Consider the following 18,159-nt stretch of genomic DNA (forward strand, 5'->3'; position numbering starts at 1 on the left):
CACACTGAGGGGTCAGTGGGAGGCAGCTATGTGGGGCAGGTGCAGCAGACACAACACCTGTGTAGTGTGAGAGCGCCTGAAGGTGCTGAGGGATGGCACAGTGCTGTGGAGAGAGCTGGTGCTGGCACAAGGAGGGAGAGATGAGGTAGGGTGAGATCCCGAAAGCCTAGGAGCTATGATGTGAGGCTTAGCTAGATGCTAAGGCAGCAAAGATTCACTGGGTTCTTTAAAGACTGGACCACCATCATCGCATCTTAGAAAGATTACTTGGGCTTTATAACATGGAGAGTATTGGCCAGGACAGTGACCTAATCCCTTCCTGAGGGTTGGGCTGATGACCCTTTACCAACTACAACTAGAGGACACTAGGGTGGGAGTTATTGCTCTTACTTTAAGAATGATAAGTGAATTGAAGTTTGGAGTGGTGGTCTGAGTTACTTAACTTCACAGGATAGATTGTAAGACCTAGTTATGAACTTTTCAGTGCTTGTAATTCTATTATTTCATTGCTCATCATGGGTCAGGAGCTCCCGGCGTACATGTGAACTCTCCTCGTTTCTTTCTTAACCACCCCATCTTTGCTTCATCAACATCTTTCGACCATACAATACCTGACAAAAATACATCAACTCAAGCTCCACTCACACAAGAGGATACTGCCTTAGGGACTCTCCCCTCTAGAAGCTGTCCCTGATCTTGTTGGAGAAAAATTGCCTCTTGAATGCCATTGGTACTTCAGTTGAACTCTTTGTGGTCATTTAACGAATACTATGAGTTGTGTTTGGGACAAGACTGAGAATTCTAGTTCATGGTGGTTTATCCTGAATTACTTATCCTGGCTTCTATGGTGGCTTATGTAGTGTGTGTCTGTATCCATCCTCTTTTTCTGAGATAGGAAGGAATGGAGGTGGGGCATTGGCGGGCCTCAGGGGGTGAGCTTTTGGATGCTCACAGGAGGCATGAAGAGAGTAAGGTTAATGGAGAGCATGGGCTCTGCCATAGAGCAAGTCTGGGTTCTAGTTTTCTCCTTGCTATTGCAGCCATGTGAGAGTGAAGTGGATAGGGTTAGGGGTTCCAGGAGAGCAGAAAAGGCCCGGATAGGCATCTCCAAGGTAAATATAGACTTACAGATAGCCTTGGGGGCAGGGCTGAGATAGGCACTGGAATTTGGTGAGAGCTTGGTCTTCTCTTGGCAGTCCTCGTGCAGGGCTGCTGGATTTCTAACCCCTATTTCTCCAGAGTTCAACATTGGATGACCAATGCCCAATGGAGATCCGGTGCACAGAAGAGGGTCCTGGGCCTGGGATCTTCAGAGCAGAGTTGGGAGACCAGCAGCAACCCAGTAAGTCACAAGGGAAGGACAGGATGGGATCAGCAAAGAATGCTTTTCCTCCATCCCTTATACCGTTCTTGGGTCAGTATGAAGATGTGGGACATCTCATTCTTTATCCCCCACTTGCTGTTTCCTGCTTCAGGACTGAGTGGGATCTGGTTGGTCTTCAGAGACCAGAACCAGGTTCTGTCCCTTGGGGGCAGGCTCCTGTTAGAACTTCAAGGGTGAGTAAAGCTTGCTGGCAGGAGGAGACAACCCAGACAGCTCTCTGCTTCCTTCATAGTCTCTCAGTCCCAGCGTTGGTGCTGCCTGCAACGTGGCTGTGTAATACTGGGAGCCCTGGGGCTGCTGGCTGGAGCAGGTGTTGGTTCCTGGCTCTTAGGTCAGTACTGGGCCCTTCTGTCTGAAGAGGGGAGGAGGACAGGATCTGAGGGAAGCTTGGAGACGGAAGCAGGGCTGAACAGCCACTGTAGGTAGATGGACAAGCCCCTCTGTCATCTGTGCTGTGTAGACAGCCGGACAGGGAAGGGGTTACCCATGGAATGGAAGGATTTAAGGGTCATAGAGGGAACACCTTGACCCTACAGTCCTCTTACTTTTATGGATGGTCCATGGCTTTAGTCAGATTCTCCCTCCTCCCCCACCTAGAAACTGTTCTTAGTGAGAGACAAACAGACAAATAGAAACATAGGACAGACAGTCCTGTGCCCCTCTTACTGACTGATTGGGGTCTATCTATAGGCAATGTGGCTGACAGAGATTCTTTAGAAGGCAGGCCTACCCCTACTGCTGTACTGACTTGCTAGGCACGTTGAGCCTTTCTGGGGGTTTCCTCCCGGTTCCCAGTCTCTCTGACTTTCTCTGCACTTTGTTAGTGTTGTATCTCTGGCCGGCTGCCTCTCCACCCGTCTCGGTGACGTTGCAGGAGGAGGAGGTAACGTTGAGCTGCCCAGGAGTGAGCAGTGAGGAAAAACTCCTTCCATCTCTTCCCAAAGCAGGTGGGCAATGTCCTCAAAGCTACAGGAACCAGATTTGCTCCTAGCTCGGGGCCCTTTACAGCTTCAGGACGGAAACGAAGGACCAGCAGTTTGCCATCACCCATCTGTCTCTTCCTCTACTGGATGGGGGTTGTAACAAGGTCTACCTGGCAGCATTGAGGTCGGGTTTAGGGCTTACAGGCTTCCCTAAGGAGTGTCCCGATCTTTAGCTGGGGTGTGGTTAGGAGGCCAGGGCAGTAGAGAGATGAAGCTTATGTGGGGGAAGAGGAGCTAGCGGAGGGGTGGCAGTGTGTGAACAGCAGGGCCACCAGGTCATCTGAGGACATCACTCCACATTGTCCCCTGGCTGTCTCCACTGTCTGTTCTTCCAGGAAGAGTTGGAGTTCACACAGTACAATGCTGTCCAAAGGTTGGATGTTAGAAAGAGCTATAGAAGTTAGATCAAGCCTGGGGTGGGTTTGTTTGTTTGTTTGTTTATTTATTTATTTTTTGCTAGATGGGTACATTATTTCCTTGAGCTTCCATTTCTTTCTATGCACAGTGAAAAAGAAAAGTATTTACTGCATGCAATTGTAATACTAAAGCATGCAAATACATAAAAGAAGCGTAGCCGTGAGCCTGTGTATCCGTCATCTGGCCTGCCTTAACAAAGCACTACAGATGGGGTGTGCGTTTATTTTCTCACAGACTGGATGCTAGACGTCCAGTTACCAAGGGCAGCTTGGTTCCTGGTGAGGGCTCTCTTCCCGGCTCCCCACAGTATCATCCTACAGTATTTTCTGTTTGCTGGGAGGTGGGCAGGGAAATAATGAACGAGTTGGTGTCTTCTATGAGGACACTGGCCCACCTGGAGCAGCACCCCATGGTTTCATTTCATCTTTAAGTGTCTAACGTATCCAAGCTGGCCTCTAGCTCCTGCCTCCACCTCTGGAGTGTAGGGGTTACAGGCTTGTTCCACCACAGCCAGCACTGGGAGTCAAACCCAGGGCTATGTGCATGCTAGGAAAGGACTCTGTCAATGAAGCTGTAGAACAAGGCCTTTTGTTTAATCTTAAATGCCTTCTTCAAAGCTCTGTCTCTAAACACAGTTACACTGATGGAGGGATGGAGGGAGAGAGGGAGGGAGGAAAAGAGAGAGATAGAGATAGAGAGAGAGAGAAGGAGAGAGAAGGAGAGAGGGGGAGAGAGAGAGAGACAGACAGAGAGAGGGGAGGAGGAGAGAGAAACAGACAAACAGACACACACACACACAGAGAAAGAGAGACAGAGACACAGAGATACAGAGACACACAGAGAGAGACACAGAGAGAATATGCAGCAACACGGGGGAGAAAGCAGTTTATAAACATTGACTACTACTGTCACAATATTTGAATTTAGGAGACGTGGCTTATGTTCTAGATCCATCCCTTGTTGGTCTTGGACAAGTTGCTTTCACTTTTGTGCCTCCATATCCCCTCTGTTGAGGGAGTTAACTGCTTTCTTGTAGGGTTGTTATGGTTAAGAGTGTGGCAGAATACCCCTGTTTATTACTCTCTCTCTCTCTCTCTCTCTCTCTCTCTCTCTCTCTCTCTCTCTCTCTCTCTCTCTGTGTGTGTGCATGTCTGCCTCTGACTGAGTGTGGGGGGGTCAGAAGACAATTTGTTGGTTCTCTATCACATAGGCTGTGGAGATTCAGCCCAGGTTGACAAGCTTGACGATGAGTGCTTTTATCTGCTGAGTCATCTCCCTTGCCTCAGAGCACCTTTTAAAGCACATGGTCAAAGCACAGAACTGAAATATCTACAAAATGGTAGCTTTTGTTTTCAGCACTGACCAGGCACCCAGGGGGGCAGGCAAGCTGACCTGGGGTGGTCCAAGCATCCAGCTCCTCTTGGTTGGGCAGCAGGAGGGTTTTCACATGGGGCTTTTAGTATCTTTCAGAATAAATGGCGAGGATCTTCTGCTTGAAGTGCAAGTAAGGGCTCGGCCAGACTGGCTCCTGGTCTGCCATGAGGGCTGGAACCCTGCCCTGGGGATGCACATCTGCCAGAGTCTTGGGCACTTCAGGTAACAGACTTATAGGGCTGGATGGTTTGTGGGGACACTGGAGCTGGAAATGTGCCTTCAGAAGTCGCCTTCATGCTCTGGCCCATTCACAATGTTGCCATGTCTGTCTCATACACAGTGTGGTTCTGACCCCCTGACCTCACTCAGGCTACAGTTTGAAGCTGACTTCTCCCTGTTTTCTCTTCCTCTGTCCAGACTCACTCAACACAAGGCAGTGAATCTGTCTGACATCAAGCTCAACAGATCCCAGGAGTTTGCTCAGCTCTCTGCTAGACCGGGAAGCCTTGTAGAGGAGGCATGGCAGCCCAGGTAGGGCTTCTGTAGGTTAGGTGAGTGGTGGGTAGTCTAGAAAGATCTTCCTGCAGGGGAGCTTGATGGTGAGGACATGGGCAGAGAAGACCATTTCCCAGTCACAGGCAACAAACCCAGGTCACATGCCCTGTCATATGATATCTACCTCACCCAAGAAATGCAAGGCTGGGTATGTGGCTCAGACGTTGTAGAGGGCTTGCCTAGCACACACCAAGCCCTTGGTTCAATCCCCGGTACTGAATAAACTGGGAGGTGTTGTTGCTAAAATTCTGAGCAGGAGGTAGAGGCAGGAGGGTCATCAAGGTCATCACAACTGTATACAGAGTTTGAGGTCAGCCTGGGATGCAGGAGACATATCTCAAAACAAACAAACAAACAAACAAACAGCCAACCCCCCCCCAAGATTGTTAGTTCCTGGAACAGGATTTAGAATGGTCCTCTTGCATCCCCTTTCTTGGCTCTGTGTTGCTATGACCATACATGTGAAAGGCAATGTAAGGGAAGAAAGGCCTCTTTGCTTCACAATTGTAGATGGTTCAGCCAATGATGGCTTGGTTCCATGTGCTACATCAGAGCACCATGTTGACAGGAATGGGTGTAGGAGGAGGCTGCTTATGTGGACATAAAAGGGACTGGGCCAGATTTAGGATAAGATATAACTCAAGGACATACTCCTGAGATCCGCTTTCTCTAGGTGGAAAAGCTCCAGAACTTCTAAAAACAGTGCCCTGGGTTGAGGACCAGGTGCTTTGCTGGAGAACTTTTGGTGGGTCACTTTGTATTCAAACCATAATTCACTTTTATGTACACTGTAGCTGTCTTCAGACACACCAGAAGAGGACATCAGATCCCATTACAGATGGTTGTGAGCCACCATGTGGTTGCTGGGAATTAAACTCAGGACCTCTGGAAGAACAGTCAGTGCTCTTAACCTCTGAGCCATCTCTCCAGCCCCTCATAATTCACTTTTACAGGTAGAGAAACTGAGGCTCAGTGAGGTTAAACAACTTTATCCAAGGCTTTATCCCGATTGACTAATAAACCGTCAGTTTGGGGGCCAGGCTCTGGATGCCAAGTCAGGGACTCCTGTGGCTAGGCTTTGCTTGTATAATTCTGCTCTCTCAAGAGAAAATGAGAGCATCTGAAAGAAGGGGACTCAGGATGGACCAAACCTCTCACTCTACTCTAGGCAGCACAGGCTGGGAGGTCTTTGCCCAGCTTAGGCTCCTTCGAACTGCCCGAAGCCTCAGGGAGGGTGCAGGCAGATGCCCCATCTGTGCCCTGGAGCTATCTCAGCCTACTTGCTCGACTTCTTTCAAGCCTCAGCTCCATCCTTAGGAATGCACTGAAGGCAGAGCGAGTGACCCCAGCTGTCCCTTTTCCTCTGTGGGATTCCCAAGTCCCCCAGGAGGGTAGTAGGGCTACAGGGTTAGGAAAATTGAAGCCAAGTGGACCAGGGAGTGGGCTGCTGGAGGGAAGAGACAGGAAGGGCAAGGCAAGAATGTCAGATCAAAAGGCAGTTGAGTTTTATGCGAAGGGGCAGGAAGGAGCACAAAAACAAGAGTGACCTGGGACAGAGAAGAGGCTGGGCCCGGAAGAAGCCTGGGGGGAGGGCTCTTGTCACTCACAACAGCATGGCCATTCATGAACATCTACTTACTCAAGGCGCATGGAAACCACTGGGTTGTCTCATTTGTCAATTCATGGACCTTATCCAAGCAGATCTCCCAGGACTATGAACGCTTTCTGTTTCCCTCTGATACTGGGGTGCAATGGGCAGCCTGCTGCCCTGGAAGGGCCTGGTTGTTTGTGAAGGGTGGGAGAAAATGGTAAGAATGGTGGCATCATAAGGTTGGGACTACAGGACGGCTTTAAGAACGATAAAGCTAGGCTGATTGTTGTGGCACAGGCCTGTAACCCCAGCACTTGGGAAGCTGTGGCAAGGTCAGGCCATCCTTGGCTATAGTGTGAGTGTGGGGCCAGCCTGGGTCCCGTGATACACTGTCTTAAGAAAGCAAAGCAAAACTGTGAGGAACCCCCTGACCACTCCTCATGCCCTTGGGTGTACATGGCCGTTATGTGGCACTGCCTAGTGTCTTAGGAACACCCCTATTTTGCAGCGCTAACTGTCCTTCTGGCCGAATTGTTTCTCTCAAATGTTCTGGTGAGTCATATCCTGTGATCAGGAAGTCGGTGGTGGGAGGGGAGGGGGTCTTCCTGGTCTCCCGAGTGCGGAAGAGCTGTATGGAGGGGCTCGCTCAGGTTCTGTGTGTGCGTATGTGAGTTGGGTTGGCGTGACCTTGCCTACCTGCTCATCTTTCTGCTGGGCTCCTTGAAGACACAAGCTGCTCATACAGAGTCCCTTGACATCTCTATCATGTGTCCCATCAGCCACTGCGCTGGGCTGATGGTCTCTCTCCCTCACCACGGCCACTCTCTGCCTCTTCCTTCTGAAGAGCCCTGTAAGTGGCATTATTACTGGTGCAAAGGTGCAAGCTCTGTCAGCAGCTGGAAGAGACTGAGGGACGGGTAGTGCATTAGAGCCAAGTGATCAACATTGCGTAGGGTTCCTTCACTCAATTCCCCATACGCCTGTCTAGTTACCAGTCCCTTCTCGAACCCATCATGCCTGGACACTTTGATTTGTACAATGGGATGGGCATGAGAGCTCCACAGACCCCATAGACGTGGTCCCTGGTCTCAGCCAGTGCACAGGCTGAGGTAACCAATATCGTTAACTTCCTGTCCCCTACTTATATAATAGAGGCGAGCTGTCTACCCCAGCCCTCCGTCTGCACTCGGCACTTTTTCTTTCTATCCCAACCTCTTCTGTTTGCAGAGTGTGGGGCAAGACCTCTGGCCTCTCGAATAGTTGGCGGTCAGGCTGTGGCTTCTGGGCGCTGGCCGTGGCAAGCTAGTGTGATGCTCGGCTCCCGACACACATGTGGGGCCTCTGTGCTGGCACCCTACTGGGTAGTGACTGCCGCCCACTGCATGTACAGGTGAGTCTCAGGGCCATGGGGATGGGAGGTGAGTCACAGTCACCTTTCTGTCTGTCTTTAGTATGTCCTGAATAAAATGTCCCTGTCCTGCTATCTGTCTCCACGAAGCGGGGGCAATGTCCTTGTTTAAGGCCAAGTTCAGCTCTGCATCAATAGCAACCATAACGCAAAGACTTACGTTTCTTATGTTCCCCATCCTCCATGTGTGTATGCACATTCCCTTGTATGTGCACATGTATGCATGTGTGTATGTGTGTTTGTATGCACATGTGGAGGATAGTCACATGACACTGACTTCTTCAATTGCTTTTCCACCTTACACTTTTAAAGATTTACTTTATTTTAAATTATGTGCCCATATCTACATCTTTGTGCTTTGTGCTTTGTGTGTGTGTGTGTGTGTGTGTGTGTGTGTGTGTGTGTGTGTGGTCCAGCATGCTCTAGGGATCTGCTTATCTCTGCCTCCCTAGTGTTAGATCATAGATTATAACCATGCCTGGCCTTTTATGTGGGTGTTGGGGATCTGAACTCAGCTCCTTATGTTTGCATGGAGAAAGCACTTTGCTGACCAAACTGTCTTTCAGTCCAGTCCCCGAGCATCTACTGCAGGTCTAGTGTCCTGCCAGCCACTGGGGATAATATTAAGAAACATGACTTTTGGGTTCCCAGAGCTCACAGGCTTGAGACAATGGCCACTAATGGTTTCCCGAGGGAGTTCCCGCCACCCGCCACCTTACTTCTGTCTACCTTCCCTTCCCCCTCCTCCCTGGGCTCAGTAGGTTTCTATGTGCAGTTTCAGGCTGTCCCGCCTATCCAGCTGGCGGGTTCATGCAGGGCTGGTCAGCCACAGTGCTGTCCGACAACACCAGGGAACTATGGTGGAGAAGATCATTCCCCACCCTTTGTACAGCGCCCAGAACCATGACTATGATGTGGCTCTGCTGCAGCTCCGGACACCAATCAACTTCTCAGGTGAGGCTCCGGCCTTGGAATGAGCAGGCTGGGTGCAGTGGTGTCTAAGGAACAGAGACTGATGGGAGGGGGGGCGAGCTGATCCCCCAGGCTTCCTGTAGCACTGCAGATGGTAAGCCCATCAGCTCGCGGGGATGATATGTCCTGCACATGCGTCTGAGACCGAATTGAAGTAACACAAGGCTCTTTGGAGGACAACCATTCAGGCCCCTTTACTCACAATCCCAAACACACATATTCACGAATTCACACAGATCTGTAATTTGAAAACAAGAGAGTTTTAGAATTCTAGATTGGGAGTCTTCTGTAGATGTCATGAAGCCAGGGTCTCCATCTAGTTAGCTGGGAGATTGACAGCATCACAAGGGGTGCGGTCCAGCACCAACTGGAATTTTTCTCCTTGTTGCAGTTACACGGAAGCATGTTTATGTTGTGGAATGTCATTGTACAACTTAAAATCGTATTTCGTTCCACTCATAGAACATGTCACACACTTCTGAAACCATCATCCCAAGAAGGATGGTCACTCTGCAGGAGAAGAACCATTTTGGACAAATGGGTCTTGTTAGAAATTTGATATTCAGAGACAGAAGAATTTCCATTCTTCCTCCAGCCCTCAGGATGGGGCAAGGCAACGAAACCACTGTCCACCTCTAGGGGGTGCCATACATTCACACACACACACGCACGCACGCACGCACGCACGCACGCACGCACGCACGCACGCACGCGCGCGCGCGCCCCCAGATGGGACATTGTCCAACCTATCTCTCTGTCTAGCAAGCTTGGTGGTGGAGGCCAGGTTCCAGGACGGTGAGGTGGGTGAGGAGGCTCTTCACTCAGGCTCTGCAGGAGAGAAGCCTAGCCTGAGCCAGGACCACAACTATGTGCTTCTCCACAGACACTGTGGGCGCTGTGTGTTTGCCGGCCAAGGAGCAGCACTTTCCACAAGGGTCGCAGTGCTGGGTGTCTGGCTGGGGCCACACCGACCCCAGCCATAGTGAGTGAGCTCCGAGGGCCCTCAGTATAAAGTGGGGGAGGGAGAGGCATCTTCTAAACTGCGGCACTTCCCCCTCCCCTGGGCACCTGACAATGGCACTTCTTTTACCCCCTTGGTGACTCCTGAGTACTGGGCGTTCCTATGGAGAACAACCACTGAACACTTTTCCCGCAGCCCGGGCTCTTTCACTCTCCTCCTTTCGGTCCCAGGAGCATCATGACCTCAGCGTTTGGTAGACTGCATCTTTCTCATGGTCTCCTCATTCCCAGCTGGGAGTCTGGAAGACTTGTCCTCTGGCCCAGGTCCATTGTCCTGCCCATTCTTCCTTCTATGGGTCCTTGTGTCCTGAAGAGCTGTGACTCATCTCTTTCTTGATGTCCTGCCTTTTTGGCCTGGCTTGGTACCCTGCAGCTTCTCTCTGTGTTTTCTACAGCTCATAGCTCAGATACACTGCAGGACACAATGGTACCCCTGCTCAGCACCGATCTCTGCAACAGCTCATGCATGTACAGTGGGGCACTTACACACCGCATGCTGTGTGCCGGCTTCCTGGACGGAAGGGCAGATGCGTGCCAGGTGTGGCTGGTCGTGGAGGGAGGAATGGGGGACCTCCTGGTGGTGGAAGGAGGGGGCAGGAAACTTGCTGCAGCTTGGTCCCTTGGTTAGTGCTCATGGATGGGGGATGGCAGACTACCTAGGGACTTCATACTACATACAGTGTTATGGAAGGTGAAGTCAGCGGGTATAATGTCAAGAAGCAGGAGCCTTCCTCTCCTGCAGGAGAATTCATTCTCCATGGAAGACTGGTGCTGCTCCATCAGGCAGGTCTGACTTTTGTTTCTTTGTGTCTCCTTTCCTGGATTCCTCAGGGAGACAGCGGGGGACCCCTGGTGTGTCCCAGTGGTGACACGTGGCACCTTGTAGGGGTGGTCAGCTGGGGTCGTGGCTGTGCAGAGCCCAATCGCCCAGGTGTTTATGCCAAGGTAGCAGAGTTCCTGGACTGGATCCATGACACTGTGCAGGTGAGTATGGGTCAGGAGAGCAGCACCGTCTCTGAAAGAACTGCCTTAGGACACCGGGGACTTATGAGGGCTGGAAATAGGGCTAGGGAATGTTCACCAGAGAGCGGGGAGAGAGAAAGAACATTTATAACACAACCCTCATGGATTTCTAGTAATTTGAGCACTAGCTGGGAAAAGGTAAACTGAGTCTGGGACCTGGATCTGCCTTTTGGGGGTGACCTTTGGCAAGTCCCTACTCTTGGTAAGCCCACGATTTCTCAATAACCATCTTGGCTGTGTTTTCCCCTTTGGTGGGGATTAGAAGAGAATTCATCCTGAGCCTGACTAGGCTTGGGGTGGGTAGCCACAGTGTTACTGCTCTATCATCTACTCCAGCATCATTCATCCGTGACTTCTAAAGCAGATGTCAGCAGCTGCATTTCCTACTCCACAGACAGAGCTCAGGACTTAGCAGTCAAAGTCTTGGATGACTCTCGGGTTGAATCTGTTTAGAGAGAGGACCAAGTGTGACAGTGCATATCAAAGCATAGTATTGGGCTGGGCAGATGGCAATGTGGGTAAAGTACTTGTTATGTAAATGTAGGGAGTTCGAATCCCCAGAACTCATGGACAGCTGGGGTGGGTCACAGAAGGGTATATTATGTATATGTACTCCTAAGCAAGATGGGAGGCAGAGACAGGACGGTATTTGAGTCTCCCAGGCTGTTGCTGGGTGTACTCAGCAGCCAAGAGAGAGAGAGAGAGAGAGAGAGAGAGAGAGAGAGAGAGAGAGAGAGAGAGAGAGAGAGAGAGAGAATGTCTCAGAGGGGTGAGTGGTGCAGACTGACACCTGAGGCTGTCCTCTGACTTTACAGGTCAATCATAACCCCCCATCCCCCACACCACACAAAGATTTTAAGAAGCACAGTATTTGTGTTAAGTAGTCTCTCACAAGCTGTGATGGTGGACAGCATCCCTAAGGTTGGGGTTCAGAACCATTGGCATGCAGCAAACTCTAGAGCTTTGAGGTTCTGCAGCCATACGTAAATCTTATTTTTTAAAAAAAATCCTAGAGCAGCAGGTCTGTGTGGGATCATTTGACAGACAGACGTCTACCTTCCGAATGTGATGTGCTAATATAAAGTCACTTAAGGGGATGAGGGATTTAGCTCAGTTGGAAGAATGCTTGCCTGGTGTTCGAGTGGTCCTGGGTTTGAGCCATAAATGGGACATGGTGGTGCACATGTGCATTTGGAACACTTAAGGGATGGAGACAGGAGGATCTGAAGTTTAATGTCGTCTTTGGCTAGAGTTCCAGACCAGTCTGGGGCACATGAAATCTTGTCACCTGCCTGGCATGAGGTAGAGCCACATAGTGACTCCTTGTTAGATGACACTGTTCTCTTCAGCCTTATTACACAGCAGTGTCTCTTGGCTCCGTGGCAGGTCCGCTAGCTAAAGAAGAAGCAGCTGCTGCCTGCGACACAGAACTGTGGATCTCCCATGGATCATCCCAGACTGAGGCCCAGCATCTGGGTCACTGGGCCTTTCCCCAAAGGCTCTGACTTCTAGTTTGTCTTTCTCATCTGAGAACCCCCACCACAGGGAAGAGTCTGGGGCTGGATTGGGAATGATGGTGAGAGGAAGGGATAAGAAGACCGAGGAGACAGAAGAGGCTTCTGGAGGGAGACTGCCCCTCTGCTCTCCCCACACCCCATGTGCATCCACTGGGAGGATGCTGGAGGTGCCCCAACCCTGTTTTCTTCTGAGGCCAGGGAAGGCCTAAGTTCAACTTTAGAAGATGCCCTGTCTCAAGGGTTCCTAGGCAGATAAGGTTGGACCAGCTCAGGTAAAGGCATGGAAATCAAGATTCCCCCTCCCCCATGCTGGTCCTGTTTTGAGGTAACTCTAAGTAGCCCTCCATGAGGCAGAGGTCTAGAAGGTAAGAAGGATGGAGGTGGGTTAGGATGCTATTTTTCAAATGACAGTTCTGTAAAGTGCTTGAAAGAGTTTTGTTATTAAGGGGAGATTATATATAATCTTGGTTGAGGTCCCCCTCTCTGTATTAGCTAATGTGACAAAATACACGGTCGAAAGAACTTACTTTGGCGCAGAGACAAAAGATACGGTCTACTGTGTGAGGTGCTACTGTGTCAGGAAGCAGGGAGAGGAGGTGTTGGGGCTTTGGTCGTAGACCTTGGCCATTGCTTAGAGGCCCTAACATACAGGGCAAGTCTCAGTTACACCTCTCAGGAAAGTCCCTCACAGATGTACTTAGAGGTGTGTTTCCCAGGTGATTCAAAATCCAGCATACTTGTCAGCAAAGACTAGCCATCACCGTCACACGTATTACGGAATAGAAATACAAATTTCCCCCTATATATGTTTCTTGAGACTTAGATTCTGCCTCCAACTCATCATTTATGGAATTTTGGTAGGTTCCTAATTATTAAATTCTTTAAGTTAGCTCAACATATGTGTCACCATCTGTAGCAAAGAGACCAACTGTCCAGGGGGTCTGTGGCTTTGAGTTGAGCACTGAAGTCAGTGCTCCTAGAAAAGGCTGGTTTACCCACAAGGTTCAGCTTTTCCCCTTAGCTCTGTTTTTGAGGGAACTAAATCTTTCAGCCTGGGGAGATCGCTTCCTGAGTTTATTCCCAGTTAGCATTTTCCCAGCGAAGCTTCTTCCTTCCTTGCTGGTCTCTAGCAATTAAAATGCAATGGCTATCTTCTTTCCAAAAAAACTCAATGAATTTTTCATGGTGATTACCCAGTGAAATGCAATTAGCATTGAGCAATAACAAGAACTTTGTGAGTTTATCAGCATATTTGTTGAGGGTTTATCCAAGTAATTATTCTTCCTGGAGGGTCTATCTTCTTTCCTTACACGCTGTGCACTGAAACACAAAGGCCTCAATTTACTTTGGGCTTCATTACCTATAGAAAAAGTTGCTGAGAGTCAACGCTCACATTGCCTATGCAAAGTTCTGGTGGATGGTACAATGTCTTCAGCCTCCAGCCTGAGCCCAGCATTTTCTCCCTGGCTTCTCCCCAAAGGAGGCAGTGAGGGGACAGAAGGTTCCCCTGGGAAGGGAGGAGTTAAAAGCAAATCCACAGGCTACGCTCATTTTTATACTTTCTATGACAGCTACAAACATCATTTGGTTAGAGGGAAATGGTTATTATTATAGCCCCATAGCCTTTTAATTATCAATGACATGTGAGCATACTTGGCAGTTTAGAAAACCTGTTGATGTGTGTGATCTCACAGCATCCGTGTGGTAAAGGTATTATTTCATCTATTCTGCAGACAACAAGATTAGCTCAGAAAGGTTTAGTGACTCCGGTAAGAAGGCCTAGTTCCTAGGCACTAGAGAAGTAGGACCTGAGTTTGGGTCTCTTTACTATCAACCCACATCCTTACCTTCACATGGGTGAGCGAAATAGTCCAATACTGCACAGAAGTGTAGAACTGCAAGGTATTTTATCAGCTCACCTGACCTAGTCACCTGCTTCCCTACAACAACCTGTAGGATCCCAGGGGCCAGAAAGATGGCTCACAGGCAAAGGGCACTTAACATTGTCTTGTGATCTGAGTTTGATCTCTGGAAGCCAAAAGCTGGCAGCAGAAAACCAACTCTCTATTCATTCTCTAACCTCTACATGTACCCCATGGCACCTGTAAATAAATATAATTTAAAAATATTGGTGGTGGTGGTGGTGGTGGTGGTGGTGATGATGATGATGATGATGAGAATGGTTTGTGCATGTGTATCTACAGACACCAGAAGGCTCTGGTCTCCTTGGATCTGGAAGTACAGGTATTTCCGAGCTGCCTGATGCTTGCCATGCAAGCATGAGGACCCAAGTCCAATCTCTATCACCCACGTAGAAAGTTGAGTGAGGCGGCACATGCTGTACTGGGGAGGTAGAGGTAGGATCCCTGGGGCTTGTTAGTAAGCCAGACTAGTCTAACTATCCAGCTCCAGGTGCAGTAAGAGACCTCATTTAGAAAGAACAAAGAGAGGGAATATGGAGGAGAATATCTAATGTCAATGTCTGGTCTCCACATGCACACATGGAAAATTGCACATGCTCGTATACACACACACACACACACACACACACACACACACACACACACACACACACACGGGGAGGGGGAAGGCTCCTGCTGGAGACCTTTGGAACCCCTGAGTTCAAGGTCTGACTAAATCCTTACAGATGATCGTCTTGCACATGAGAATTTGCGGAAAGGAAGTTTCTGCTCATGGACGGAAACTCTGGTGGCTTCTGCCAGGCTGCAGGTCCCATCTGTGGACTCAGAAGCTCCCACTCTTCTTTATTAGCATCTGCTAGACAAGTCCTTGGGAAAGAAAGAAAAGTGAGCAGCCTGTCAGCTCTGTTCCCTTGGGCCCCTCCCTTGCTAGAGTGCAGACTGGAGGTGGCTTCAAGGAAGGAAAACTCAAGTCCAGAGAGGGAGTAATGAGAACTATGTGGGATCCCAGATGTGTTAAGCTTTGTAGGGAATTTAGAGACAGAAAAGCCAACTGTCTTTTTGGAGCATTGAGACTTATTTGCAATAAATTACTAGTGCCCAGCCAGTGACAAGGGTGAAGGGGGAAGTGGTAATTACTAAAGGAGTTACCAAGGGCTCCTTGATGAATAAATCATGAAGTCTATGCTCCCCACCCGAGGGATTAGCGTTCTACCTGAGCAGAACTTTGGGGCCTCCTGAGACTTCTCAAGAAAGTGGCTCCTGGGCACTTTGATAGGAAGGAATCCTCTTATCTACCTCTTCATGTTCGGTGATCCTACGGATGCCAGGACATGCAGGATGTCTCTTTGGCTCTTGCTTTTCTAAAATGGTTACTGGGAACAATGGAAGAACTGTGCTCTTCCCTAGGGACATTTGTATGCCCTTCTCTATCTTTGATTTCTGGAGGCATTGGGCTTGTCTGCAATGGAAGAAATGTGGAAAGAAAACACTGATGCAATAGCTGCCGGAAAGGTCTGCCTCCCGTTTTCCCCTTGTCTTCCTCTCCTCTGCCCTCTGTGCCATGAACTTCCAAACCCCTTATTTACTCATAGCTGCCTGTTGTCTGCTTCCTCCAGGGTCTTAACAGCCCAGGCCTATTGCTGTCTTTGCCAGACCCAGCAAACTGTGCTGACTGGGCTCTACTCTCTGCTTCCTTCTACATTGACCAGGGTCCAGTGTGGTTAGTGGCTCTTGTCACTGAGTCTTATATCCTTCCATCATCTGGCAACTCCTAAGGAAGCAGAGAGGAGGAAGCTTCCTGTTCCTGGGTCTGGAGATGGGTTTTCCCACGTACTCCATGGCTGGGAAAGGGGGAGGAGGACAGGCAGGTATTGGCTTGGGATTGACACTGATAGGACTCTGGGAAGACCTGTGGGGTTTTGGTACTAGAGTGGACTAAGAAAGAGGATCAAAAGGGACTGGGGTTGGGGCTAGGGAAAGGGAGAGAAAGGTCTCTCACTAATGTTCTTCCTCTGGAACAGAGCATGACTCTGGCATAGCAGAACCGTCACCCTGGGCTTGCCTTCTGAACTCTGCCTTTAAGGGAGCACCTGCACATGATACTTGGAAATAATATTCCTGCCAGAGTTAGACCTGGGTTTCTAACCACATGGGGATGTGCTGACCAGAGAAACTTGGTCTCTCTGGACTTTGGTCTCCTCCTATCAACACAGGGATTTGAACAAGGTGGTCTGTGTGGAATTGCCCTTGTCACAGTAACCCTAACCTCTGTGGTCTCTTGAGATATCTGCCCTCCAAAATCCCTTGGATCACCTTAAGTCTGTTCCTTGGCTAGATCTAAAGAAATCAGCTTTCTTATGGCTTCACGGCACCTCAAGACCCAAATCCTTGGGTCTGTGGGAACAGAAGGCACCAGGCAAATGACTGTAAAGACATCTTTCCCCAATCTCTTCTGATCAACATTTGGGCTCCAGTGCAAAGTGTCCAAGGATAGGTAAGACCTGAGACTTAATGCGGCCACTCCCCGGTTCACTCCACGATACAAACCCAGACCCTGGGACCCCCAAAGTCAGCTGAAAATGAGTTTTCTCTCTACATATAAAGACCACAAATACTTTTCTTCTTTCCATTTTCCTTGGTCTGCCCCTGAGGAGGAGGAAGGAACGTGTGCTCCTATATCAACCAGACAGACCTCTTCCCATGTCTTCTAGGGATAATCAGAGGGAAGGAGGAGGAGGCTGCTAGACTTCGTGGTCCACAGGGATTTTGCTGGGGTTTGTTTTTCTCAGCACTGTCTGCAGAGGTGAGGACATGAATTAAAGAACGAGCAAAGATTTACTGTTCTCACGTCTTGTATTTGTACAACAGATCCACAGAGGAGGGGTGCTGGCCTTCATGGAGAGTCGGGCCCTGCATAGTCTCTCTGTGGAGAGTTGGAGGCGGTGCAGAGGGTGAGGCAGAAGAGGTGTATGTGGACTGGGTTTCCAGCTCACCACCTAGTCTGCCTACAAGTGAGATGGGGCAGTGAGGGGGATTTGGGGCCACTGGGGTCTGGGTCTCTAGTAGTGTGTTACCATGGAGACCCCAAAAGAAAGGGCACTGGACTGGCTTGTCTGTCACACAAGGTCCTCATAAGGGAATGACTTCTTTTTTTGAGGCAGTCTTGCTAAGTAGCCCAGGTTACCCTCCTGCCTCCATCTCCCAAGTGCTAGCATTATAGTTGTGAGTAACCATATGAAGCCAGTCACGACTTTATCTTGGCCTGGCCTGGGCTAAGAATGGGAACTGTGATCTTTTAGCTGACTGTGCTGTTTCATACAATGTTAGCTTGTGTGTAGTCAAGCCTATTATGAGATCCATGTTCTGATGATTCTGATGATGTCTCACTTCTCTTAAACTACAAAAAATTGGTATTTTTTTTTGTATGAATGCAATCCTAACAGGTCAGAACTGGTTTTGCCAGATGATTTTATCCATGGTGTGTGTGTGTGTGCGTGTCTGTGTGCACACATGTGCAGATGTGTGCCTGTTGTGAAGAGTTTAATGTAACTAAAGAAAGAGGGGACAGGGCTTGGAAGACAGCTCATTGATTAAAAGCTCTTCCTGAGGACCTGAGATCAATTCCCAGCACCCACATGGCAGATAATTATTATTTATAACTTTAGTTCCAGAGGATCTGGCACCCTCTTCTGGTCTCTTTGGGTACTGCACACACATGATGCACATACCTATATGCAGGCAAAAACACCCTTACGCATTAAAAAAAGAAAAAAAAACAAAAAAAACAAGGGAGAATAGAGGAAATTTGAGGAGCGAGGCAGCAGAGGTAAGATCTTATAGGATTTCTCCCCTGTGACAGAGGTGTGCAGGTATAGGGTCCTCTCCCTCTATCACCTTCTGACTGAGATTATAGGACTGTGTGTATGTGTTAAGATCAGTGTCTGAAGATGTCTAACATTTTTAGGCCTGGTCAAAAAGGTGAACAGAGGCACA

General features: G+C 49.3%; 1 protein-coding gene and 1 long non-coding RNA gene across 2 annotated transcripts; both read left to right on the forward strand.

Moving 5' to 3' along the window:
• The first annotated feature begins 1,225 nt into the window (after nt 1-1,225).
• On the forward strand, nt 1,226-12,315 carry Tmprss5 (transmembrane serine protease 5). Its single transcript, XM_032910495.1, has 12 exons — nt 1,226-1,342; nt 1,617-1,715; nt 2,209-2,331; nt 4,245-4,380; nt 4,576-4,689; nt 6,813-6,856; nt 7,532-7,694; nt 8,488-8,666; nt 9,568-9,666; nt 10,100-10,242; nt 10,536-10,688; nt 12,114-12,315. The coding sequence occupies exons 1-12, from the start codon at nt 1,267-1,269 to the stop codon at nt 12,120-12,122; spliced, it is 1,338 nt and encodes a 445-aa protein (XP_032766386.1). The 5' UTR covers nt 1,226-1,266; the 3' UTR covers nt 12,123-12,315.
• A 4,113-nt stretch (nt 12,316-16,428) lies between these two features.
• Nucleotides 16,429-17,000, forward strand: LOC116906749. The gene is made up of 2 exons (XR_004388767.1): nt 16,429-16,660; nt 16,878-17,000. It is a non-coding gene; the product is annotated as an uncharacterized LOC116906749 (long non-coding RNA).
• The last annotated feature ends 1,159 nt before the right edge of the window (nt 17,001-18,159 follow it).

This window comes from Rattus rattus, chromosome 8 (genome assembly GCF_011064425.1).
Source record: "Rattus rattus isolate New Zealand chromosome 8, Rrattus_CSIRO_v1, whole genome shotgun sequence".
NCBI classification, from domain to species: domain Eukaryota; kingdom Metazoa; phylum Chordata; class Mammalia; order Rodentia; family Muridae; genus Rattus; species Rattus rattus.

What these genes read in the sequence shown, in the direction of transcription:
- Tmprss5 (XM_032910495.1), top strand. Translation starts at nt 1,267, where the DNA reads ATGGAGATCCGGTGCACAGAAGAGGGTCCTGGGCCTGGGATCTTCAGA. An exon ending in TGTTGGTTCCTGGCTCTTAG is followed by an intron (nt 1,716 to 2,208) that starts GTCAGTACTGGG and finishes GCACTTTGTTAG; the next exon opens with TGTTGTATCTCTGGCCGGCT. An exon ending in GAAGGGCAGATGCGTGCCAG is followed by an intron (nt 10,243 to 10,535) that starts GTGTGGCTGGTC and finishes TGGATTCCTCAG; the next exon opens with GGAGACAGCGGGGGACCCCT.